The sequence below is a fragment of the Chlamydotis macqueenii genome, chromosome 8, assembly GCF_036417535.1.
Source record: "Chlamydotis macqueenii isolate bChlMac1 chromosome 8, bChlMac1.mat, whole genome shotgun sequence".
NCBI classification, from domain to species: Eukaryota; Metazoa; Chordata; class Aves; order Otidiformes; family Otididae; genus Chlamydotis; species Chlamydotis macqueenii.
In genome coordinates this window covers 13,337,034-13,362,535 of record NC_141563.1, presented here as the reverse complement: position 1 = coordinate 13,362,535, position 25,502 = coordinate 13,337,034, and the positions used below count along the sequence as shown (strand labels likewise).

The 25,502-nt window shown below is 48.2% G+C and overlaps 1 protein-coding gene across 3 annotated transcripts; it reads right to left on the bottom strand.

Moving 5' to 3' along the window:
* Positions 1-906: 906 nt before the first annotated feature.
* LOC104484266 (uncharacterized) lies at positions 907-25,341 on the bottom strand. Of its 3 annotated transcripts, none has more exons than XR_015259246.1 (7): positions 25,231-25,341; positions 22,664-22,737; positions 19,886-20,097; positions 17,158-18,389; positions 3,803-3,934; positions 3,383-3,547; positions 907-995 (listed from the first exon to the last, which is right to left on the bottom strand). XR_015259246.1 is itself a non-coding variant. In XM_086753862.1 (4 exons), exon 4 carries the CDS (start codon positions 18,275-18,277, stop codon positions 17,111-17,113), a length of 1,167 nt encoding a protein of 388 aa, XP_086609988.1. In that variant the 5' UTR covers positions 18,278-18,389; positions 19,886-20,097; positions 22,664-22,737; positions 25,231-25,341; the 3' UTR covers positions 15,643-17,110. The 3 variants fall into 3 exon arrangements, 1 of the variants encoding a protein (XP_086609988.1); XR_015259247.1 differs by having other exon boundaries at positions 22,664-22,733; positions 25,231-25,332; XM_086753862.1 differs by lacking the exons at positions 907-995; positions 3,383-3,547; positions 3,803-3,934 and having other exon boundaries at positions 15,643-18,389.
* Positions 25,342-25,502: the final 161 nt, after the last annotated feature.

Genomic DNA, 25,502 nt, shown 5'->3' with positions numbered 1-25,502 from the left:
CTCTGCTGAGCTCTTCTGAACCAGCCAGGGGAACCACAGAGCGAGGGCAGCTTCCTACTCCAAACTTAGGCAGAAAGAGCATCCCAACTGATTTGTCAGGAGTTGGCAGAGCACTACTGAGGCCTTGCAGATGTGACGGACCTGGGCTGCTTCAGTGGAGAGGAAGCCGAGAGCTTGGTATAGCCCCTGCACCACCATGGATCCCCACCATCGCACCAGAGGAAACCTGGCATTGCTCCTGAAGCAGCACCCAGGCATGGGGCTGGCAGGACACCCACAGCTCAGGGCAGCTCACACTGAAAGAAGCCACATAGTTTGTCCTTTTCCTCCACTCTGTCAAACCCTCTCCAATTCATTTGAGGGTGAAGAAACTCAAGTGGGGTTTAAAGGCCACATGACAGGCAGCAAAGTCCACTCCTAGTTAATAAGATTCACTTTAAGAGATAAGGCCTATTGGCATACAGAGAATGAGAGAGGTTTACAACGCTGGCAGCAACCTGACCCCCAGCAGGTTTACGTGGCACAGGCAACGTCCAGCTAGATAGTCATCTCCTGGTCCGGGACTGAAACGGGCTCCTTCCCCTGACTGCACAGACTGCATATTCCTTATCTCTGCTGCAGGGGCAGGTCGCCACAAACATGCAATGCATTCAAGTTTTGATTGCTTTCCCTTCTCCATTAACTTGCCCAGGACTTCTAGGTGACTGGGACACAAAGTAAGTGGAGAACGATCTGACTCAATTTTGATCTTGATTCCAAGGCAAGGTTTCCTCCCTCCCCATTTCCAACCACGGCTTTTCTAGGGCTGCCAGTCCCCTTCTCTGCTAACCTGCATTCCCTCTCTGCCATCAGCCCCACCTTGTTACATGTCACACTTACCATCCTCCAGGACAGAGAAGACCTCTGTGTCATCGCACTGTGCTGGGTCTCCTTGGTGCTCCTCCAGCTGAGATAAGCATCTCGGATAAGCGCTAATGCAAGAAGCCAAGTCTCTCCTGTAAACCAAAGCATCATTTCAGAGGGGAGAAGCACATGAAACCACCCACAGCATCAATACAGAGCCCACCTTGAAAACTCAGGACCTCTCCCTCAGTCTGATTTCTCTCTCACAAGCACCATTTGTGATCTTTCACGGATGTATCAGCCCAGGACACTCCTCCTTCCCCCAAAATTCAGCTGCCGCTGCAGCAGAGCCTGGCTACTGTCTAACAGGTGACAATGCCACGCTTTAGGTAAATGCAAAAAGAAAAAAGAGCCACACAAAGTCTCCTAAAAGGAAGACATTAGGCTCAGATCAAGCAGATCCGATGCTTGCTAGCACAAAGCCTTACATTCCTTAAGGAGCATTCCAAAACCAGCACCTTCTAAGGTGCCCATATCCTTTAGCACAGAGCCAGGGATACAGCTGAGGGCTGGTGACAGGGGCACCGTGAGGACTCATCCCTGTCTCCGTGACCCGCACACCCTTTTGCACCTCTGGCCCTGGCGTGCTGAGAGTGCACAGCTGGTATCTCTGTATTGCACCTAATCAGGAGATACCCGGCCGGGACAACCGCCACCACTCTCTGCACAGTATCTTCTTGTTAACTCACACCCACTGTAAAGTGCTGGCAGAAGAAACGCTGAATCAGGAATGCTCAGCTGGAAGAAATTAATTTGCTTTTTAGCACCGGCGTGGCCCTGTGCCAATTCAAAACATTCCTGCTTGAGGAGCAGAGGATGGCCCCGGTTAAGTGTAGTTCAGTGCCTCGCTCCCCAGGGAATAGCTTTGTCCCAAACCAAGATGACATGTGCTGGAGCTGGGCAATGAGGAGGCCAAGGGGACCCACAGTACACCTTCTGCCAACTTAAAATTATTTCTCAGCACCTTCTGGCCTCTCCTTCACAGGGCCATGATGAGGTGCCTTGGCTGCTGACTTACTCGCAGTGGCAGCATCCAGGAGGTCCCACCTGCATCCGGGGCCGATGCCCCATTTTTTGTACCAGTGATGCAGTCACCAGCATGCTGTTAGCCTGGGGAAGTCAGCAAAACCCACGGCCACTCCTCAGGAGCCTGCCCCGAGCAGTCAAACAGCTCCCATTTCCCTGAGCTCAGCAGCCCTGCCTGATAAAGGAGCCGCTCAGAGAAAAGAAGAAAATGCTTTTCAGCATTTTCAGGGTGAGTCAGTGAGAGGAGGCACGACACCCTGCCGAAGCTCGTGTCCCAGCCCCACCAAGCCTTTACCAAGGCTCAGCTGTGGGAGCAGCTTCACCCCACTGCTAAAACCAACAGCAGACCAGCTCCACGGTGTCTCCAGTACCCATTCACAGGCACACTCCCTGCCTCAGTTTCCCCAGTTGTCAAAATCACACGCCCCCATAAGGCCTGGCAAGAGCCAGTCTGGGCTATTTTACATCTTGAGGCTACTCCAACTGTGACCAGCACAGGGTGGGCAGCCCCACAGCTGCCTTTGCTAGGCAGGACGAGAGGGCAGGAGGCAGAAAGGGGTGCCCCTGCCTGCCCCCTCGCTTGCCCTTCCTGCCTGGGTGACCATGGGAAACAGGGAGCTGAGCTCGCCCGGGGCCACGGACCACCTCTACGAGGCACCCAACAGTGCCTGAAACTCCCCAGCTTCCCCCTGCCAAGAGGGTTACTTTGTCCCCTGTCCCCAAGCTGTCAGCGCAGCAAGCATCTACCTGCCTCCCTGCCTGCGGTTCTCGCAGGGCGACATTGCCATCTGCTGCCTGCTGCTCGGCAGGACATGCCACCACTGCCACCCAGCCCCGGCCCTCCTCCATCCCTGCTGGCAGGGGACCCTCCAGCACCCAGTGCCACCACCTCCACGCAGAGTCGCCCTTCGCAGACGCCCCACTGGCACCAAACCCCGCGGGCAGCACAGAGCTCACAGCTCCAGCCCAGCAGCAAGGAGCGCAAGGCAGCTGTGCTTCAGTCCCACCAAGCACTTCCACATCCACCCTACCCAAGGGCTGCATGCAGAGCTGGTACGCTCGTTTGCAGGTAACGAACATGCAACCGCCCAGCGGCACGGGGATGGCAGAGCGGAGTCCCAAACCAGGGCCGTGTACCCTGCTGACAGCCCAGCTTTGCTAGCACCAGCCTTGCGGCGTGCTCTCAGCAGACTCATCAAAAACCTGCCATGCCAGCACGTTTTAGGAGAAAGATAAGCTACTCCCTCAAGCTCTCCAGCACACTCAAAACTGGTAACTAAGTTTTAACAAAAATATAGCATCTCAGAAGCCAAATGACAGCAGTGTCAGCAGTCCTGGCTCCCTGTGGGTACTGAACCTGCCAGCAGCTCCAGCCTGAGGTGGCTGCAGGGTGGTCAGCGAGGAGATGTGACTGTAGAGCCTGCTTATTTACAATCTGCAACTAGCAAAGTACCTTAGAAATTGATCTGGATGAAAACTGCTGCCTTTGGGTAAAATCAGTGCCCCGAACTGCCACAGAGCAAGACCCCAGCACCCAGCACTGCCCTGAGCTCTGCTGCTGAGTCACACGTTGAACAGGAACACACACCTCCAGCTGCTTCTGCCTTGGGTTCATCGTCTGGAAACATAAAGATGGTATTCTTTTAGCAGTCATACCAGGAGACATTCACTTATTTCAAACTTCAAGGCACCTACATATTGTCTCTACAGCTTAAGACAAAGACACTGTTAAAGGGAGGAGAACAGCGGGAGTTATCTGCAGTTCAGAAGTTTAACCTTGAGAGAAGGAACTGGGTTTCCATCTCTACTTGTTAAATGCTTTTAAGCTGATCTTTTCTAAGAGGCTGTGCAGTTTATAATTGAGATTACCCACCCGGGACAGGAGGTTCCCACAAGCAGATCTGGGTTTATAGGTCAGCGACACAGCCTAAGGCTACTGCTTGCCCTGCTCTTCGAGAGGGACAGGGCCACAGAAGATGGCATGCCAACACATTCCTGGAGGTCACTGCAGGCAAAAAAAAAAAAAAATAAAAAATGGAGAAATGTGGCTTCCACACAGTTACTTATGTGATGGTGGGGACTATCCCTGAAGCCTGGCTGAAAGTCAATGAGAGGCATCACACGACGTGACCTCTGCAGGGGTCTAGATGACTTCTTACATGAATTTACAAACACAGCGCTGCTTCCATAGCAAACGGTGTACAACATTATTTCTGGCATTAACTGGTGGAGAATGCTGCGGGGAGCAGGCACCAGCACTGCTTACTGGACGATGCAAGAGGGGGAAGGTCTACAGCAGGCTTTGCGCTATTGCTGCTGTAGGAGGTAGCAAGTGGTCAGATGCAAGGATTTGCTAACCTATATTCTGAAGAGCAGTGAGGGCTGAGGAGAACTCTAGTGTGAGCAGATGTGATCTTCATTATCAATTTCTGCTTTATATTTGAACAGCATTTGGATCCCCCTGCTAAAATACAGAGTGCTTGAGGACCGGCCAAGCCCAGCAGGCCCAGGAGGCTGAGGGCTCTGCTTTGAAATTCACTGACAGGATCTGAGACAACCAAGTGCTGAGCTACACACTAAAAAAGAAAAGGTATCCAGGATGTGGGACCCAGCCCCTGGAACAAGGGGGCTTGCTTTGTAGGTCGGCTGCCACAGCAGAAGTTGGAAACAAGAAAGGACCTTGAACAGAGCAGGCGTGTCAGCACCAAACAGTCGTAAAGAAAAAATAAAATCTATTTTCAACGTTTCTCCATCTCCAAACAAGAGAAACTCCTTTTTTTGGTGGGGATGGATATGTGTCCCATTATCAACAGTTAGCACAAATCTAACAAGTGCATCTGCCACCTCCACTTTAGGGCTGCAGTGAGTTACTGGAAGAGATCGGTAATGTTCACACTCCAGGATACTGAGATTAATTGAGGTGTCTGAGCTCACGTTGCTGTCAAACCCTAAAGGGCGCAGAAATGCACAGTCGAAACCAGCACAGGATCACCAACCTAACTGTGGCCCAGGAGACCTGAGGGAAGCTGAGAGCCCATGCCCTCTGTCCCCCTGCATCCTGCACAGACCATCCAGACAGAGACTGATTCCTAGACAGGCCACTTGCTTGGATGCTGGTGCGCCCGTGGCCGTGAGGGAGAGTGTGAATGAGTGGTCAGGTTTGTCCAAGAGCAAAATCACCTTCCTCTCCAATCTGTGCCATTGCCAAATGCTGCCGTATTATTTCCTACATTTTCCTCCTGTGTGGCCTCAAATACACAGTCTGCCCAGTAGCTGCCCCTGCATCCCAGTCTCCCCAGCTGCTAGGACCTGGATGTGCCACAGGCCCAGTGCAGCTGTAGCACAGACCCTCAGGAGCTGGCATTTAATATCCCCAAAAAGCAGGGACATCAGTGACAAAAGTGCTCAGGAGATCTGCTCCAACTGCCTCGTCCTGATGGCCCACAGGGTAGGAACCTCCTGAGACAGGCCCCCTCCTCTGGGGCTGTAATTTGGGTTCCCATTTACCTTTATGCCTCTGACGGCTCCTACAATGGGCCTGGGAGCAGCTTGGACAGGGTATTATTTGGGCTTCCCCTCCACCATTGCTCCTCTGTGGGCATGCAATGCAGTGTTCATCCCATAACCTAGCACTGGTAACCAGCAAAAATACCGGGTGGGTCTCAGATCAGTCCTGGGACTGTAAGAAAAGAAGGGGAGACTTTTTTTTTTTTAAAAAAAAGAGTACTTACCTGCTTAGATTTTGTGACATCTTTTTCTTCTTAAATCACCGTTTTCTCACCCAGGTCATATGACTTCGTGCTTCCTTAGGATATGGCATCTCATACGGCTTTTTCTTGGCTGCATCTTCAGCACAGAGCTCTGCTGCAGTGAGAAACCAGCCCGGGAGAACACGTTACTCTCAGACCTAAGCAGGCAGGACAGTTTGTTGTATTTTCCCTGACAACATTTACCCCCTCTTTCAAGAGTCTGAAGGGGAGAGCAATATTCACCAAAATTAACCTTTTTTTTGTTCTGCAATATTTCTTTCTCTTTCAGGCTGCTCATAGCAGCACACCTGCCCTGGGCAGGGAAAGGGCTGTGCACAGGGAGGGACACCCCCCAGATACCCCAAAACACCCAGTGCGGCTGGAGGGGGACCAGCAATGCCAGGGTCACTCCCTCCATGCTAATGTATGGAGAACACTGTTTGGGACACCAGCTCATTTATATCACATCTCTGCAATAAATGATGATTTCACCCCCAAGGAGAGCACCAGTGCCACGCTGAAGCAGCCTGTCCGCATGTGCTCATGTACGCCGTCACTCAGCAGCGACCTTGCGGCCCAGTTGACTCCAGGTGATCTCACGCTGACCCATCGCCCAGTTGGAGCTGGGAGGAGGCAGCGGGGAGGCAAATAGGCAGGCCTGAGGGAGACAGGAGGCAACATGGGTGGGGGACCCCAGAGAGGGCACAGGCAAGAGGCCACTGGAGTCTGTCCCCTTCTGCAGTGAGCCCTTCAAACGCCCCTGGCATCACCTTGCAGACCGAGGGTGGATTATTGTCTTTGGAAAGCTGCTTCAGGGAAACAGGTTCACCCTTGTGAGTGAGCAGCTTTCCCACAGGTGCTCTCCCATCTCTCTGCAGCAGTGGGCTGGACAGCCCGTACACCACCATCCACAGCTTTCCCTTTGGGGAGCAAGGAAATAGATAAAAGCAGTGCTGGCATTTCCCAGCTCTTGCAAGCACTGTCTCTGTCAGCAGCAGGCTTGCTCAGGCTCAGCCGCTGGCTTCAAACTATCCAGCCGCCTCTGAAGAAGGGTGCTGGGGGATACAAGTACATCAGCATCCAAAGAGGAATTCAGCATCCAAAGAGGAATTCACTGCACCTCTTGTCAGTGAGAGAAATGGGGCTCCTCCCTTTCTCTGCTGGGGTTTGCAATCCGTTTTGCCTTCCAGAGAAGCGATTGCTCAGATGCCCTCCTCCCCATGCCTCCCTGGCCTTGCAGCAGCGTGCACACGAGAGCAAGGCAGAGCCCACTGACCTGCTTTCAAAATTGCAAAGAGCACTGGTGAAAACAAAATTGTCACAAGCCAAAACTCCCCTCTTCTGCACTGCATGTCCCACAAACAGCAAGCCCAAGGGTTGCTGGCTGCGTATGACTCACGGTCAGGGTCTGATTTTAATTATCTTTAAATCTTCTGCATAAGAGAGGGGAGCAGAAATGTGGCTGCGCTGCTGCTTCCGTGCCGAGGGGCAGGAGGCAGCTTGGCTTGCCCGCATTCACTGCCAGCAGCATGCAGGGCATCTGCCCTGCTGAGCCAGCCCGGTGGGCTGTCAGGCAGCTTTCCCACCTTCACCATCACAGCTCTGAGATGATGCCCTTGGTTTCTCACCTACTTGCTACTTTTATTTCTCTGAAAATGCTCTGTGTGGCCAGGTGACCTTTATTAAGATTGTATTTTTTTTTTTATACTGCATGACTCTGCATTAACATGGAGCTCTGTTCTCTGCCGTGCCCTCCAGGAATGGGAGAGCAGCTACTGCTCGCTTGGCACTGTAACACGTGAGCTTCTCAGCCGTCAAGGGAAACAGCCACCAGATCTGAAACCTGTCAGAGCATTAGGGTCTCTGTAATTAATAACATCTGCATTTTGTTTCCTGGTGGTTCTGTATTTTAAAAAGCAGAAAAATAGTTAAGAAAGTGCAGAAAATAAAAATCCATGCTTTCAAATAAGCATTGTAGCCATTAGAAGAAGGAAAAAGGAGATGAGATCTAAACATAATCCAATGTGACTGAAGACAAAACCAGTTATACATTAAGAAACAGCTGCCTGGTTGCTTTCTGCTCCTCGTGCCTGTCCTCTCCTGCTCCAAAATCCAGGTCCCCTACAGCAATGGCCCCGGGGGTGGAGGATCCTTAGAGATGTCCATGCCTGACACAGGTGAGCAGCCTGGCAAGCCCAAAGTGCCCTGAATGTCCAGACCAGGGATACCCCTGTGGCAGTCTGGAGGAGAGGAAGGGAGGCTGATGTGCATCTCCTGGAGAGTAGGATGACAGCAATGCTGACAAGGAGGAAACCAAGGAAAGCGACCACAGTAGTCCAGGGAATGGCCCAAGGGAGGACGTGTCTAGTGACCTGCTATGCCAGGAAGGTGAGGTCTTCTACAAAACCTTCACCCTTATCAACACTAACGGTGTGGCCAGGAAGCTGAAGCTGCTGTGAGCCTTTGTGTCCTGGGTAGCAAGCCCAGACATGGGGAAGCCCTGTGCCAGCAGCACCCGTCCCAGACAGATGGCTGGGCCACCAGGCCCTGTGGCACTGAGGACACCACAGTGACCCTGGGCAATAACACCGGGGAGGTGTCTGGAGATGGCCACTCCAGCCATGTCACCCGCTGAGCACTGGCTTCTGCGCTGGTGAGAGCCATTGGGCCAGGGGGTCTGCAGGGGTCCACCTTGGAGGAGTGTCCCCACAAGTGTCCGCAGTGCAGGTGGTCCTTCAGGAAGTCCAAGTACCAGCTGAGCCACGGGGAGATGCACCACGGGGCCAAGCCCTACGCCTGTGAGCTCTGCAGCAAAGCCTGCTCGTACCAGGGCACGCTGCAGCAGCACCGCTGCCTGCACACGGGCGAGCGGCCCTGCGAGTGCCCCTTGTGCCAAAACCTATACCATGTCCTTGGACTACCTCAAGCACATCCGCAGCCACACAAGCAAGAGGCCCTACAGCTGCACTGACTGCGGCATGGCCTTCACCCAGTCCTCCTGCCTTGCCCACCACCGCTGCACACACACCAGCAAGCAACCCTTCGTCTGCCTCCATGTCTTTGTCCACACAGCCACCCTCAAGCAGCACCAGCAGCTCCAGAGTGGCCTCCTGCACTGGCACGGTAACCTTGCCGACGCCGGCAGCGAGTGCACCAGCAGCCCCTCTGCACGAACCACAATACTCCCTGGCACGGTGCAGAGGAACCCTGGCTTCTCCATCCAAAGGGCAACCTGATCGCTCTCCCTTTTGGGAGAGATCCCAACTTGGACAGCACGGGATCCATCCGCCTGGCAAGGCTGAGCACCCTGCCTCGGCCACGCAAAGGCACCACACGTTCCACAGCACAGTGAAAACCCCAGCACTCCTATGGGTTAAGCAAATACACATCAGGTTTAAATTCCACATGGAAATGGGCAAGGAAAACCAAACCGAAGCCCAAAGCCTCCTGCGCTGCCAATGAGACGAGCACTGCAAAACACAACCCTTTCCCTTCACACAGAGGACGCTGGATACGGTAATTATAAGCAAAATATTTGCTCTGCTCCTGGAAGAGTCCCTTTCTGAAGCAGAAGTGTACTGAGTGTTTCTACAGCAATAAGCTGCTTTCCGAGACCAAGAACAGGAGCTAGACAGTTGGTAAAAATGGCTTTTCTCAGGTACCTGATAGCTGAGACAATTAAAAGAAAATTAAACTGACATTTCTAACTTTTGCACTGTAAGAGAGATGTGCAGTAGAGAAATAATTAAAAAGTTACTGGCGGGAACATCCTGTTCTCACTCCTCTATTGCAAAGAACAAAAGGGCAAGAAGCATTTTTGGCTTTTTTTTTTTTCCTTTTTTTTCTTGATAATTAATTGCTAGTGATCGCTGCGTCCCCAAATGCTAGAACCCAAGGGTTTTCCAAATGACGACAAAGATATTTAATGGTTGGTACCTGCTTTATCCAGCCTCACTTGATGACAAACATTTTGCCAGCCAGGTCCCCCTGCTCATGCTATTCATAAGAATGGCTCAGAGTTTCATTTTCTGGCTTTTATATATATAGTTTGGGGTTTTTTTTCCCTTGTATTTTCAGGGACTTGCCTGAAAGGTCTTTCCAGCAACTGCCTGGGAGCAGCTCCATGGTGAAGCTGGCAGCTCAGCTGGCCACCTCTGCAAAGGGACTTACCAGTCTTTTTTCACAATTCCATGGACACAGTGCTCGAGAAGGGAGCTTCACCCCCGAGCGTCCTATAGGACCAGAGGTGGGCCTGAAAGGTGACGAATGGCCAGAGGACAGAGCAGACGTGCCTTGCCAACCTCTTCATTGCAGCAAGGGCCCTGGCATGAGTCAGAAAACAGAAAGCCCCTTCCACCTTTCTCATTAGCTAGAATATGAGTGATATTTAAGTGCCTGATCACCAGATGCCAGCCTGGTCAGGATCCGAGTCCCAGAATGCTCTTCACATGAACTTCATGCTTCTTGACACAACCCCAAGTGATCCTTGCCCTCATCATTACCTCCAGCAGCCATACTTGGTTTAATCTTCAGCCCATCACCCAAGTGCACCGCTGGCCCTGGCCCTTTCTTCCACCCGTCCTGCGATGCCAGCCCAACACTAGGCTCACCTGCAGGAGACGAGAATGGCATAGGAAAGTTTCTGATGTTTCCAGAGTCAGAGCATCCCCAGATTTTGGTCTCTCTCATGCAAAGCAAGGCTGAGTATACCCTGGGCTGGCATTTAGCACTGACCTTCTGGAAGGGAGAACAGGGCTCTGTGTGGTTTTAGGACAAGCATTGCCTTCGCCCACAACATGAACAGGTGAGGATGAAGCCCAGAACCATAGTGGGTGTGTGTGCTGCCCCAGAGGCTGAATCACTCCACTTCAGTCTGTCCAACCTCCTGCATGTAAGCTCTTCTAGGAAGGGTTTTGGGGCCAGTCTGGAAGAATAAGGAAGATGCATGCCAAGCTGACTCCATAATCTCCACTGCCAGGGGCGGTGGTCTTGTTTTACAGGTCTGTACAAAGTCAGACACCAAAATCTTTACAAGACAAGACAGAAAAGTCACTTAAAACGCTTCCTCAAGAGTGTTTTCCTGATGAAAGAGGCAAAAAAAGCAATTATAGCAAACTGTGAAATAAAAAGGAAGTCAGGTCAAAAGACAGGCAAGTGTACAATGCACTCAGCAAGGTTCTGCACTGGAAATTGCTAAAAGCTCCCAAAAATTGCTTCCCCCTTTTGAGAGTATGAATAAAACAGATCAAGCTAGGACTCTCCTCACTCACAGTTGGCTGTCTTCCGTCTCAATAACAGCAAAAAAAACCACATAAATTTAAGGGACCATATCCAAAAAAGAGCTGTCCTCGTTTCCAGTTTGGAGAGGAGCAGAGGTCTTTCACCTTGCCACCTCAGTGGGTCAGACCTTTACAACAACATTGCTGCCAGCACTACCCCCCTGCACTTGGGAGGATATCCCACACGGCTTGGATCGTGCTTCTGGATTTCTTATCGCACCTTTAACAGCGATAAAATCCTGCCGAAGAGCTGAGCCCTGGTCCCAAAGCACTTGGCCATGTAGTGCTATTGAAGGCATGTAAATATATCTGTAAATGATGATATCTAAATGTGCTTATAATAAATGTGTTTGTATGGTAACAGTATTGTAGCTGCCACGGACGTGGGGACCCTAGCTTTATTTTTCACTCTTGCAGTGATTACTGTCTGATCATTACAAACTGGATGCTGTGTCTTAGTATGTGAACAGAGAAGGAAACAATGTCGTTAAAGCCGGGGATATTCTTTGTGTTCACATTAACACCCCTGTCCTGGTGCTATTTTAAAGTTGCTGTTATATCTCAAGTGAATATCCTGGAAATAAATACTCTATATCTAGTCATGTACAATATGAACTGCCTAAAAGAAAATTTCTTGTGCTTTTAACTCACATGTGCTGCTGTGGTCTTGAGCAAATCCAGGTATTCGTATATATGCATAGTATTTCAGTGTCTATTACTGTGTGCTAAGGCTGTGCATCTGCACGCGTCAAGACGTCAAGCAGGACATGAAGTCTAGCAACTACTCCCAGATGTTTTCCTGTACCTCAGCTCAGGCTTGCAGGTATCCCTAGGGGTGAGTTTTGGTACCTGAGAAGCAAAGGCTGATAGAAGGCTTTGCAGTGAGTGTGCAGACAGCCTTGTCTCAGCAGGGGTTCCACCTGTGGGACCACGGTCACAAACACAGACCTCAGCCCTCTCCACGTCTGTAATGCTCAAACGCTGCTGCGCTGTAACCAGGAGCTGATGTGCAGGTGAAGACAGGATCAACTAACCATCTATCTCCCTGTATGCAGGAAATGCAGCCCCAAACCTCCCAGCTCTCTGGAAAGAAATCGCTTTCCAAAGCACACTGCACCAGATTAAAAACATCCCCAGCTCACTGAATTTCGTGCCAGCAGCCAAGGCAGTGTAGGGTAAGAGCCCAGATTTTCCCACACAGCCATGCTTTCTGCCAAAGTCAGCTCTCACCCAGCAGATGTAACACTGTGCCAGCAGAAGTACTTCCATGGAGTTGCAACAAACCGCGTTACAGACTCTTCTCAATGCAAAAGTCAATGCCTTCTTTTTTTTCAGGCTCCCGGGACAAACCATTTTGTACAGTCAGCAGACAGACTTCTACAAGTGAGCTCATCTTCTTTTTAAACAAGTAAGGTATAAATACGAAATCTAGCTAACAACTGGTCCAAGAGCTTCTTAAAAGCAAGTACTAAGCAATCTTCCTAAGAGGTCCCACAAGGAAGGTCAGTTAGATTACACTTTATTCTTGGGGTCTGGGAGATTGAATGCTGTATCGTACCTTCTCCCAGTGCCCTTTCCCAAACAATGAAAACAAGTAATCCATCCCTTACACCACTTACCGATGGTCTTCAGACCATTAAATCCTTTACCAACTGCTGACATCTCAAGTTTTAGTAACTCGTCTTTCTAAATTGCTGTCAATCCACCAGGCAATCCAAAAGAACCCACTGAAGTCACTAAACTAACCCTGCTGACAGTACCAGTAGTATTTTCAGGAGCAGCAACAATGGTTAAGGTACTGAGGAAAAGGAAAATTAGCAGAACCTCTTTCAAGCAGAAGGGAGATTGGGCAACCTGGCCAGCAAAACATGCTGACTCTTTTGGGGTAGAACTTACCACACTGAATAAAAAACATCCTTGCTCTGAGGAAGATTCCTTTTAAGACATGCCAGGCACCTCTCAGGAATAGCTGTTAAATAGCAAGTCAGTGGCTAGGCTACCTTCCTGTTACCCGTGCATGGCTCGGAGCCCAGGGACCCATTCCTTAGCAGCCAAGATCATGTGTGCTGGTAGCTTCTACAGAAACAAACCTGCTCAGAACAAATCACTACTCCTGGTTTCAGATTTGAAGCACGTAAGCAACAATTAAGAAAAAACACTTAATGAGAAAAGGAGTTCACAGCTACGATGCTTTCTTCTAGCAGATAAACAAGAGGAAAGCCATTACACGAACTGCACGAGCACATTCATTTGAGCACACCCCTCTCTGGCAAACAACATTCCCACCTAGCAGGGGGCAGTACAGCAGCTCCATCATCCTACACTGAATTAAAGGTGGGCTGCGCTCTGGTGCAGAGACCTGTATCACCTGCTTCATGGGCCAGCTCCTATTCGGTGGCTGCTCTTTTAAGACTCTAACTTTGCAGAGGCCCACAATTTTTTAACTTCTCAAAGGATCAGACACAGCTGGGATCACCAAAATAAAAACACTGTTTTCCTTTCTACTTCCAGTACGTTATCCTAGTGAAATGCTATTCATCTGCTGTTCCACTGGAGAGATCTTAGCCCGTACTCATGTTCAGTCTGTAAGCAGGAAAACCACAGTGGAGGCTCCTTATGCCAACAGAAACTTCACAAGATCAGAGGCAGATCATCACATGATGAAGCCTCACTTTAAATAAAAGCTGCCTACTCAAGAGATTTCAATGCCCTTTGCTCAGATTAATTGACAAATGATGGATCGCTTAGTGCTGTTTACATCAAAGACTCCTGCTTCAGACTCCTCCACACCAGGAGAAGGCAAATAGCATAAGAGGAGGATGATGGTCTGCAGAGGAGCAGAAATACTACAGGAGTAGCTTTTCCTTTGTGCAAGGTGTTGTATCTACACTCTGTAAGCACAGGGGTATTTACCATGCAACACTTTTGTTAACAAAGCAAGAAAATAATACTGTAGCTGCCAAGGACTGGCTGGTGATTCCAGGCCAGTGAGGGCCAGGAGTCTGTAGCCATTCTAACTTCTTAGTCTTGAGACAATTTTCCTGTGATGGAAATGAGTTGGGCAGAAATGATGAAGTGAGGAGACAGGAAAATTAGCAAAGGGTATTTCTACATTCCGGTGTTCACAAACACCATCAAGCGATCAAAAGTGCCCACACAATTGGAATCTCCCGCCTAGCTCAAAGCTCCAGCTCTGCGCCTGCATCCAAGTGCTTCCCCTAACACCTGGCAATGAGGGCCTGTGAGCATGTCCTCTGCACAGCATCAGAGAACTGCTTCTTCCACGGCCTTTACAGATGCAGATGAGCTAACAGATACACTGGCTGCTCTAAACAAAGAAAAATGACTTCTGCTGAAACCACACACTTCAAACCTCTCTAATGAAGCAACGCTGCAGAGCAGGTAAACCTGCTCGCTAACTCTCTTCCTGTTTCAGCTAGATATCGTGAGTGGCTATGCCTATTGTAGGCTATGAGCAACTCGGACTGACACTGTGAGAGTGTCAGGGCCTGGCAGAGAATTCCAAACCCTTATATTAAAAATGTAATGATCTCTGAGTTATAACTAAGCTCCAAGGGATTTCCTGTAGCTTGCACAGGAGTTAGTCGAAGTTTCTTTGAAGGAGGTTCAACACACTTTTCCCAGAAACCATCACACACTCTAATTACTCCTTTCACACATTCAAGCACTTTATATGCAAGTCAATCTCCCAAGCAAGTATATTCTTAATAACTTTTTAGTTAAGCCTAGCAGCTTTCATTTCACCAACCATTTACTCTTCCCATTAAACAGACCTTTGTTCAAAACACTTCCACCATTATGCTCTTACAGGTACAAACTCCACCAACTGATAACACCAAAAAGCAGAATAACTAGGTGTTTCCAATTACCACAACTGTCTAAGCAGAACAGCCACACAACATAAAGGTGTGCAGAGTGGTGCAGTTTAATTGGATATTAAAACCCCCTACAGCAAGAGCACCGCGTACTTGAGGGAGAAGCAAGATCCTGAAAAGGGGAGACTAACTGACAACTTCAAAACGGGTTTAGAAGATGAGGGTGGAAACTTAATGCACGGTAGCTTCTGGAATGGCTTTGTCACCTTGCTATCCGCCCTCCCTCCAGGACACTGCAGATTGTTTTGGACAGCACATCTCCACAGAACGGCACTAGTGATCTCTCTCTGCAGATCATTTACTCACCGTCTCCTTTCAGCCAGGATTTTTTTTCATGCAAAGAACTATCCTCTTAGAGAGGGTAAGCAGCCCTCAGACAAGACCGACCCTTTGCTAAGGGGCCCCATCAAAAGCCCTTCAGAAACCTAAAATCGTACTGGAACTACCTGCAGAAGGGAGTTTAGAGAAGTCTCACTCAGAGCTGTAGCGAATGCATACGGTACGCAGGGTCCAGTCACCCTGGCAGAGGTATCTGCGTTACAAAAGTATATCATTTCAGAGACAACATAACACAACCCTAGGAAGTGGGATGCAGATCAGTTCTCAAACCTGGAGACTTGAGGAATGAAATTAAAATGACCCATTAGTGAGGACAGTAGAATCAGTCTCCCTTCGTAATCAAGCTAAAGTGTTGCCGTGGACAGTGGTCCACCTTGATCCCTTGAGCCAGGGACCTCACGTCAAACACAGCAGTACCCACCACTGTAAAGCACCTGCTCAGCTGTTGCATCGGTGGAAGGAGCTGAGCAGCCATCACTGTTTTTTACTCAATGAAATATACTAACAAATTGCACAATCAGTACTTGACATTAAATAGTCTGGTAGTAAACACAAAGGTACATTACCCTGAAGCTTTACTTTCAGTCTGCTGCACAACTTCCTGCTGAAAAGGCAGAATGCATTAGAAAGAAATTAACAAAATTATGGCAGCTGGCAGGGGAAAGGAAGCAAAGCTTTCTGACATAGAAAGCAAATCAAGGCTGCAACCTAAGGACAAACTGGATGGTTCTACCAAACACTAGATCAAGTGTCATTACTAAGTTTTAAAGTTAAAAACCCCGCAATACATACCTCTGGAAGTTACAGCCGTGGCACCTGCCTGAGTTTGCTGGGCTAGTTTCTACGGAAATTTTTCTTCACTAAGGATTTGAATCTAAATCAAAGTGAAGAGTCTAGCAGCACGTTTGGGTAGTACTCAGACATGCAGAACACAAAACACAGTTTTGTTATGAGAAGCTTCCTTATGTGCAAAAAAACATTTAAAGGAAGATAACTACTATGCAACCAGCGGCAAAGGTGGCTTAAATTTGGTCCTTCTCCTGCTCTTTGAATTTTGTGATCTCAAACACTTGCTATATTTGCTATATATAAATATTACATTTGCTACTGTAATACTTAGCTGGACAGATTTAGGGTGCATAATTCCATCAGAGACACAAACGTATTCAAATCCCTCATCCCAAGAACACGCACCATCATAGCAAAAATAAGACTCCATTATTAAGAGACATTCAACTAATCACACAAAAGTGCGTAAGGGATCAGTACTCCCTTAGACAGAAACATTTATGAAATACAGCTGGTAACTTTGAGTTTATTAAGGAATTGTTTTGTGGGGTTTTTTTTAAATAAACAACATCATACCTCTCCAAATAAAAAAAGTAATGGAAAGAAAAATACAGCAAAATGCAAGGAGAGAAGGGATAGAGGGACAACTCTGGACTGCTCTGATTTAGCAAAGACCTGCAACAACAGATCTCCAAACGCAGTGCCAAAGAGCCACCACACTCGAGAGGGCATGGCAAATTTATCCAGTGACCAAGACTGCAGAGAAAAGTCTCCTAGCCCATGCATCCTTGCAAAAAGCTCAAGCTGATGCATTATCAGTTCAGCAAATTGAGACAGTGCTAGTGCATGTGAGTGATTTCAGTCTTCACAAGTCTCACATTTCGTTACTCAGTGGTAATTAGGTTATTTTTTTTTATATACAAAGCCAGTTTAAAGCCAGTGAGTGCAATCTCTACCAGTACAAGTTCCAGAGATCCTCATGATGTAATGTTCCCTATCAGCCACTGCTGGGAAATGTGTCTGGACTGGCCAGAGCACATGCAGTGGAGTGCTTTCTCCAGCCCAACTGAGCAGGCCTTGTTCAGGTAAGAAGCAACCAAAGAGACTACAATCGCAAATGAACTAAGAATTAAGATTTGTCCAGTTTGTGTGTGCGCTCATGCCTCCGTAGGGTACCTGACTCAGTGAAGGAATGACCACAGTAATTACAAGAGTAGGGCTTCTCTCCAGTATGGATGCGGTGATGGCGCTGGAGTGATGCCAGCCGGGTGAACGTCCCTCCACACTCCTCACAATAGAAGGGGCGCGCCCCAGAGTGAGTCTGCTGGTGTCTTTTCAGCCTGAGCAGCTGGACGAACGCCATGCCACACTCCTGACACTTATAGGGCTTGTCTTGCCGGTGGATCACCTTGTGTTTGGAAAGCAGGTTAGGCTTATCAAAACTTTTGCCGCACGTTGGACAGGCATAAGGTTTATAGTCATCTTCCTCAGACTTTTGGTTTTCTGCACAAGGTTGATCGGTATACTCAAGAGTGTTCTGGTTACGGTGCACTATTGACCACGGGTTCCTAGCCATGCCGTTCCCCAGGATCACCATGGAGCGCTCTATCTTGTGCACATTGCGTAGGTGCCTCCAGACATCAGCCGTGCGAATGAAACCCTTGTCACACTCCGGACATTTGTGTGGCCTGTCACTAGAATGAATGAGCTTGTGCATTCGCAAATTTGCAGCACGGAAGAACTCTTTGGCACAGACGGGACATCGGTATGAGTTTTCCACAAGGTGAGTTCGCTTATGTTTCTGCAGCTCGCTCATACCCTGGAAAGAGGAACCACATTTCTTGCACCGATACAGCAAAGCTTCCTCAGAGACAGGCTCCAGGTCCTCATCAAACACATTAGCAAGAATGGTGTTTTCGTTATCATCATGTAGCCTTCTCCACGGTTTCTTGGACTGCTCAGAGGAACAGAGGTCTAAATCTTTATCTTCAGACTGCAGGTCGAAGTTGGTACTGGAGGGGACAAATACCCCAGCTGCACTCTCACCTCGTTTCTGGAGGTAGGTCTCATTGGTTTCTTTGTCTTCATGCTGCAACTCTGCAGGAAGCTCCTGCTTACCCAAAGGTCCAGCAGAGTTGCAATGAGGACTGCATGTCTGCGAGTAATTCATGTCTATCTCCTTCTGGAGGCTAGATGTGTGGCCCACCTGCTCAGTGGTCTTTCTGAAATAATTTGGATGCTTCTCACCTGTATCACAAATGTTATTCTCAGAGTCCCAGTCCACATTCATATCCATCCTCTGAGGCGGAAGCTGTGCTCATCTGCACCTCACTGATGACGTGCATGCCAAGAGCTTCAGGTCTTTCGTGGTAAGTCCATCTCATTTTCACCTTTCCTTACAGTCCTTCCTAGAAATAAAACATGAATTTCATCACTGATTTTTCTGATATTAACATAAAGTTATCACACTGAAGATTTTTTTCTGACTAAAAGACCAACTATCAGTTATGCAGTAGAAGAAAGTTATCTACTATTATATACGTATAAAACATACATTCAGCATACAAAATACAGACAGACTGCATTTAATGAAGTTAAATCCTCTATCATAATCCAGCTTTCACTACAAGTATAAATTGATAAACAATTTCAATTTGAAATTCACTAAAGATGAGAAATCTTCAGAACTCTGGGGTGCAAACACTTTAGGCAAAGTCCCACACCACAGCTGCCGCCACCTCAGGTCTTCTTCCAAGGATTCATACTTAATCCTTGTTTTTACTTTGCTAAATACGAACTAGTCACAAGGTGTTTTCTTTCAGAAACTAGTTGGGTAATGCAATGAGACCCAGAAACTGTGTCAGTCAAATGGCCAAAACCAGAAGCAATGTAGGGAAGGGGGATTTGGAGAGCTCAGGAGCACCTTTGGCCTCTCATCCTGATCAGCTTTATTGCAACTGTCTTGAGGATACTCGGGGTCCCTGCGCCACTACCAGCTAGCACCATACAAAGAAGATATAAGCAAGGAAAGGCATGGAAGAGCTGTCCAGAAAGCTTACTACTCATTCTCCCAGGCTTCAAATCACAGCTAGTAATCCTCCAGAGCTGGCCCACTGCAACAGCTTTAGATTTTCTCTGGGTAAACTCCCTTTGCAGATTGCTCTCGCTAGCAGAAAATATGAGCAATAATCATTGGTCAGAAGTATCTGTTTGAGTCACAGTCTTTCTTGTGAAGAACACACTCTCATTTATGCTACACCAAAGTGCAGATTCGCAAGAAGTTTTTCTAGATTTGTCCCAGCAGCTTCTGTTGACTGCAGCTCCACAGGGCGCTTTCACTCACCTAGCTTAAATCTGCATTCAGGTTTAAACCTGCTAGTCTAACTTCAGAAATTGCATTTTCCCCATCCTGACGAATACCTTGGCTGCTCCTCTGACCCCCACCTTCTCCTTCACAGCCACTTTTTCCATATTGTCTTTGCTCCCGCTGTTCCTTCAATTCCTTTTGATTGTTTTTGTCTGGGTAAGACTTCTCTGACTATGAGCACACATATCTATAGAAATATAGATGTAAACATTGACCTACTTCTGTATTTCCATGAGTACATAAAAGTAAAGCTTGTCTATTTCGTTTCAGTGGGTTTAAATAGTTATACAGTTAATAGTGATATATAAATGCACTATAGCAATGTGCACAAAGTGAAAGGTCTTATTCACATCTCAGAAAGGCCAGCTTCACTCGAGACACAAGCTGCTCTTTCTGCCGCTGTGATACAGAAAACAAGCTCTATTAGTCTTCTTCATCAGTCGCTGCCTGGAACAGAATGGCTCGAGTCACCCCCCAAACTTCGACCATCCCCATTCATTTCATAACGCGTGCAGGAGAACAGGAACCATGCCTCACCTCCGGCGAGGGGCTGAGCCCCTCCAGCAGCACACCGCCAGCCCCCGAGCCGTGCAGCTGAGCTCCTCTTTCCTTTGCCAAAGGGAAAAAAAAAAAAACAAAACCAAAAAACTTTTCAAGGCGGGCTGGCACTGCTTGGCTTAAGAAAACTCCCTGACAAAAGGCTCGTCCGGTTTCCACAGGAGGAAGGAATGTTTAAATCACGCTGTAGGCTTCAAAAGAAGAAATAAAGATAAATAAATTTTAAAATAGATCATTTTTTGTTTTCAGGCAGAATGACCCATCAAACTTCTCCCAGCGGCGCAAGGGACCGTCCCGCTCCGCAGATGCCGCCGCCCCCCCGCCCCGCAGGTACTCCCTCCCCCCCCCCCCCCACCTACGCGGCTCCCGCCGCCACCCTCAGCCCCGCGGCCCCAGTCCCGCAGCCCCTCGCGCCGGCGCGGAGACCCCCGCTGGCCGCGGCGCAATCGCAATCGCGGAGAGGCCGGGCCCGCAGCGGCCGGCGGCTGCCAGCAGCGGGGCGGGACCCGGGCGCCCCCCCCCCCCGGGTCACCGGATTCACTTTCAAGCTTCGCTTTATCGGAAGAAGCGGGCTCAGCCCAGGCAGGGATGGCTCTGGCCGTGTCCCCGACCTCGGCGCCTCACTTCCAACGTGAACCAACATTTTCTCCACCCCGAGCGCCCAGAACCGCGTTCCAGCCCGGTCTCACCGGGGCCTTTCGCAGCGGCACTGCTTCCTTACTCCTACTGGAAGTCCTTCGCCCGGCACAGCCTAGGATCCCCTTAGCCCTTTTCAAAGCCACAGTACGATCACAGCCTGTAGACGTTCTCAGGGTCCTGTCCTCCACCCCTTAGAGCTGATCACCCACCAATTTGGAGCAGAAATTGTCACCATTTCTGGTAGACTTCTCATCCTTCCACGGCCCTGCAGCCCTCTCTCCTGCTCACGCTCCCTGCCAGCACATTTCACTCCCACGTGTCCATTTTTACATTCCCATCACTAACATAACCGTTCAACAGGAGCCATCCGAGGTCCAATCCCCTCAACAGCTTCTCTTCAACTACAACCAGCAGGCGCTGCCCCAGTTCCCTCAGCGCTCTGCGTTTCCCTCCCCACCTCCATTATCCTACTGACCAGTTCTGCGCTTCCTGCAGTCCAAGCTACTCTCCATCATCCCCCACGTGATCTCACAGAGACTGGTCCCGCTTTTAGCGCTGCGGTTACGTTGCACACTGGCCAGCTAAACAAAACTCTCACTTTTGGAAACGGGCTTCTATAATTATCAGCAAATACAGAACTGAAATTAAAAACTAACAAGAAAGTATATTACTAGCAAAGTATGCAAATACGGTATATAAAAATAAATGCTCGATGTTCTGCTTTTTTGTGATTTCACAGATCTCTCTAAAAATAAACATGCAACCAGAAAGTACTCCACTAGGAGCTGAGGGTGAGGAAAAGAAACCTACCTACTCCTTTCATACGGAAAAGCAAGCTACTTTTGAGAGCACGGGAAGTGGAAGTTCAGTTTATTCAGATTAGGCAGTTAAAAAATAAGTTGGCAACATTCCTTTAATGACAGTCCTTGAATCCATGAGAAACTCGCACGCAGCTTAGTATGGCAAACCCTGCAGTGAAAGAACTGTTCCAACTCTCACAAACCAGGGAAAAAACCTTGGAAGATTTTTATTATCATTTTTCTGAATTTAACATTCTTAGATGTTTCTTACTGCAATGGAGTAGCTGGCAGGGTAAAGGCTTTCTTCCACCTAGACCAGAGACGCATGGAATCACGCAGCCCTTCCACCTCCCTTACGGAAGAGAAGCACACAACCCAACCCTTCTTCATCAGCTCTCATAAGGAAACCTTAAATAATATATACGCACATACAGCACCAGTAGCTCAACAGCCAAGCATGCTTATGTGGGGTGCGGATGATAAATGGCCATTTTTAAAAAATCTAAATCATGGTTTATTACAACTAATGCATGAGAGGATGTATGGAGAGAAGAGATGGGTGAGTCGTTCTGGCCAAGTGGGCTGTGCAGCCTAACAGTGACACTTCTGCAAAGCCAACACCAGAGGGTGGTGATAATACAGACAGCAGCACCGTAACTTGGAGAACACCTGCGCACAAAAGCTCAAATTTAACACATCACTCTTACAAGCACAGATGCCCAGCTGACTCCAGCTAGTCCTGATCATATCCAGCAACTGCACATCTGTTTTGACTTCAACCTGATATAATAGCGGCATTTCCTCTTGCAGCTGCTAAGGAATGGCCTAATGCCAGCAAACAATGGTCCTTCTCAGAGGGATCACGGAGGAAATTAACAAAGCATCTCTAGAGGCGGGCTCCAGGTCCTCCTCATCCTTCTCAAAAGCATCAATAAGAATGATGCTTTCATCATCCTCACTTATCCCTTCTTGAGGTTCCTCAGAGTGTTCAGGGGACAAAGCATTCTAAACATTTATCTTCTCACTGCAGGTCAAAGTTGATGGGTTGGTTGAATTATGTTTCCAGTAGTAAATTTCAAAGGTTTCTTCTTTGCACTGCAGTTCTATATGGATTTCTTGTCAGACTGAAGGTCTAGCAGGATGCACCCAGGAGTAGAAGGTGGTGAGTAATCTTCCTCCACCTCCAGCTGCAGGCTGGCTTTGCAGCCCACCCTTCCTGAGTTTGTCTGTAATCGCCTGAGTGTTCCTCACCTGCGTGACAACTCTCATTAACAGAAACCAAGTCTGCCTCCATCCTATGGTATCACATAGTGCTTACTTGTTAGTAGTTGTGGTGACAGGCAGTACAAATTCCTGTGACCTCTCATGGTTGGCTTCTTTCATGTCAGCTTCCTTAGAAAAGAAACAAGAATTTAATTATCTGCCAGGCAAAGCCAGCATTTAAGATGTCAGTTCAATTGAAAACACTTTAGGAGTAATACATAATGCAGAACACTCCAAACGGTGTCTCATGGGTTAGATCAAGGACCCAGGCCAACTCTGTTCAGTACACCGTGTCTTCTGTTGTTGGTCCAAGACGAAACAGAAAAAGACTTCTACAGCAGGGTAATAAAACCAGCACGTCCACACCCCAACACTTAGACTGACAAAGTGTCAACACACTCAAAATCCAAGAGCACAGTCTCAAAACTAGCCTCTTGCTTTCAATAATGAATAACAGGCCACTCTACTACTGCTTCCCTTTTAATCTAAAATAAAAACCAAAATTCAGAGGTCTTATCTCATGCAGATCGCTCTTCAGACTAATATACTTAGCTCTATCAAGTTCCACATATTTTAATTTTTCCTCCTGATACTGAGATATTTAAAATGTACTCTGCCTTCTATATCATATGTTGTGTTTATGAGCATATGATTTCATTAGATTCTGCATTCTAAGCCTTTTCCATCAGCCTTGATGTGTTATCACACACACAAAAAAAGCCTCACACTCTAATCCTCAAGGAGACCAAAAAAAAAAAAAGTAAAACTCCTATCTCTTTAGAATGTACGATTCCTACTGAAATTAGGTTATCAGTGCTTTGTACCCTTCCTACATTTATATTCCCACCACAAACATATGGATCCCAAATCCTTCTTCGAACTTATGCTACCTTACTTTTATGTGTTTTAGATGTGAAGAGCCTGTCAGGACAGATGAGTATCTGTAATCTACTATTTGTCAGTTAGAACTGCTTTGGAATTTTATTTTTTTTAAAGGATCAGACTCTACACTCCTGTGTTTCCGCTAAATTCACTAAAAAGTGCAAACTTGCTTGCTGTCACAATGGGAGCTTAAGATATTTTATGAAAGATTTAAAATCACATCCTATCAAATTTGAATTTTTATTGGCCATATACGTTTATTCCTTAACATACGGCTACTTTGTTTTAGGATTGCCATAAGCACTTTAAACATCTGAGAGCTTCACTCTTCTACATAAAGAAAAAAAAAAAGAAAAAAACAACTTTTCTTCTAAGTAAGAGCTGAATTCAGAGAGACTTAGCTGAAGCTTGAACTTTTAACTCCCCAGGGGTAAGACAGGCTCCCTTAAGCATGCTGAGCTCTGGTGAAAGACCAGCAATAGCTGTTTACTGATAGAGATACCGAATTTTGCAAGAACACCATCACAGCACCCAAAGCAAGTGCTCTCCAGCCAAAGCTGATTGCAACTTATTACAACTACAGAGAGAGAGAATGAGCAGCCAACGCTTCAGCACAACTGAAAGAAGGTTTGGGATCTCTGATGCTGTCCTCTCTCAAATCACCTGCAGCAAGGAATCATTCCCCTGCCTCTTGCCAGCACCAGCCTGATATTGTAACATGCTTTTTTCTGTGAAGCTTGCCAGGATCTTCTAGGTCTTTAAGTTCCAGTCAATTGACATCTCATAAACAAGGCACTGGGAAGAAACAAGCACACTGAGAAAACAAGTCCTAATTACAGCCAAAGTCAGATAGGGTTACAAAATCTAGAGTCAAGTTGTAAAGAACATGGAACAACTAACCAGAGGGTACTAGGTACTAGGTAAGGACTGCAAAAAGTATGTCAGTCAAGAAATAACATTCAGGGATGCTCATGTTTCTCAAGTTTGCATTTTTCTTTGCACATATTGATCTAGATTGTCAGCTAATTTCTATGCAAAACACTTGTCTAATTTTGCTAATATCCCCTGCCCAACTCTGACAGCTCAATTCAAGATCAGGACATGCAAGACAGTAAATGAGTCTGCAAAGCAATAACCTGACCCTGCTGGTGCAGGACACATCTTAAAGAACATCCATACCCTAGGTCTTTCTGCAATGACAGGCTGAGGCTCTTGAAGAGATGTATCTGTTATCTGCACACAAACCTTTTACCTGCTTAGTCCTGAAAACCCACAAAATGTGTACCCAAGCTTGTCAAAGGGTTAAAGGAGAAATCTCTACCTATTCTATCAGCAGCCTTGATGTGTCCTCATTTGTTTCTACTTTAACTCTTGGATTAATAAATTGACTCAAAAAAGCGTTTTACAATCTATTTAAATAACCACTCAGCATAAAGGATTTTTACTGGAATACCTGACCAGGCATAAGTAAAACATTTTTAGTGACGCCCCAGGAAAACATGAGCTGAGTTCTTTTTTGTTGTCGTTTAAAAGGGAAACTAAGCCAGCAGCCCCGACGGAAGCACGGCACTTCACCGGAGCCACCCCCAAAACCCCCTGAGGTGAGTTTCCCAGCCCTCTCCCCAGGGCCCGTCCCTCGTCGTTCCTTCCCGGGCAGAAATGCGATGGAGGGGCGGGAAGCTTACACAGCCCGCGGCCCGGCCCTCCCCATAGCAGCCCCTGCCGCCCGCACCCCCTCACCGTGGGCGGCGGGGCCGGGCGAGGGCAGCTGCACTCACAGCCCAGCCCGGCCCGGCCCGACGGCCGCCATCTTGTGCCGGGACCATCCGTAGGGAGGCGGCAAACCCACCGCCCGCGCTGATAACGCGGCGTGGCCCAGCCCCGGCCTGACGGACAGCTCCTGCCACCAATCGACGGCCGCAGCACGGCTGTCGGGGGGAGCGCCCGTTACCAATTGCTGCGCGCGCGAACGGCGGCTTGGCACCGCCCACTATCCCCCCTCAGGGGACCGG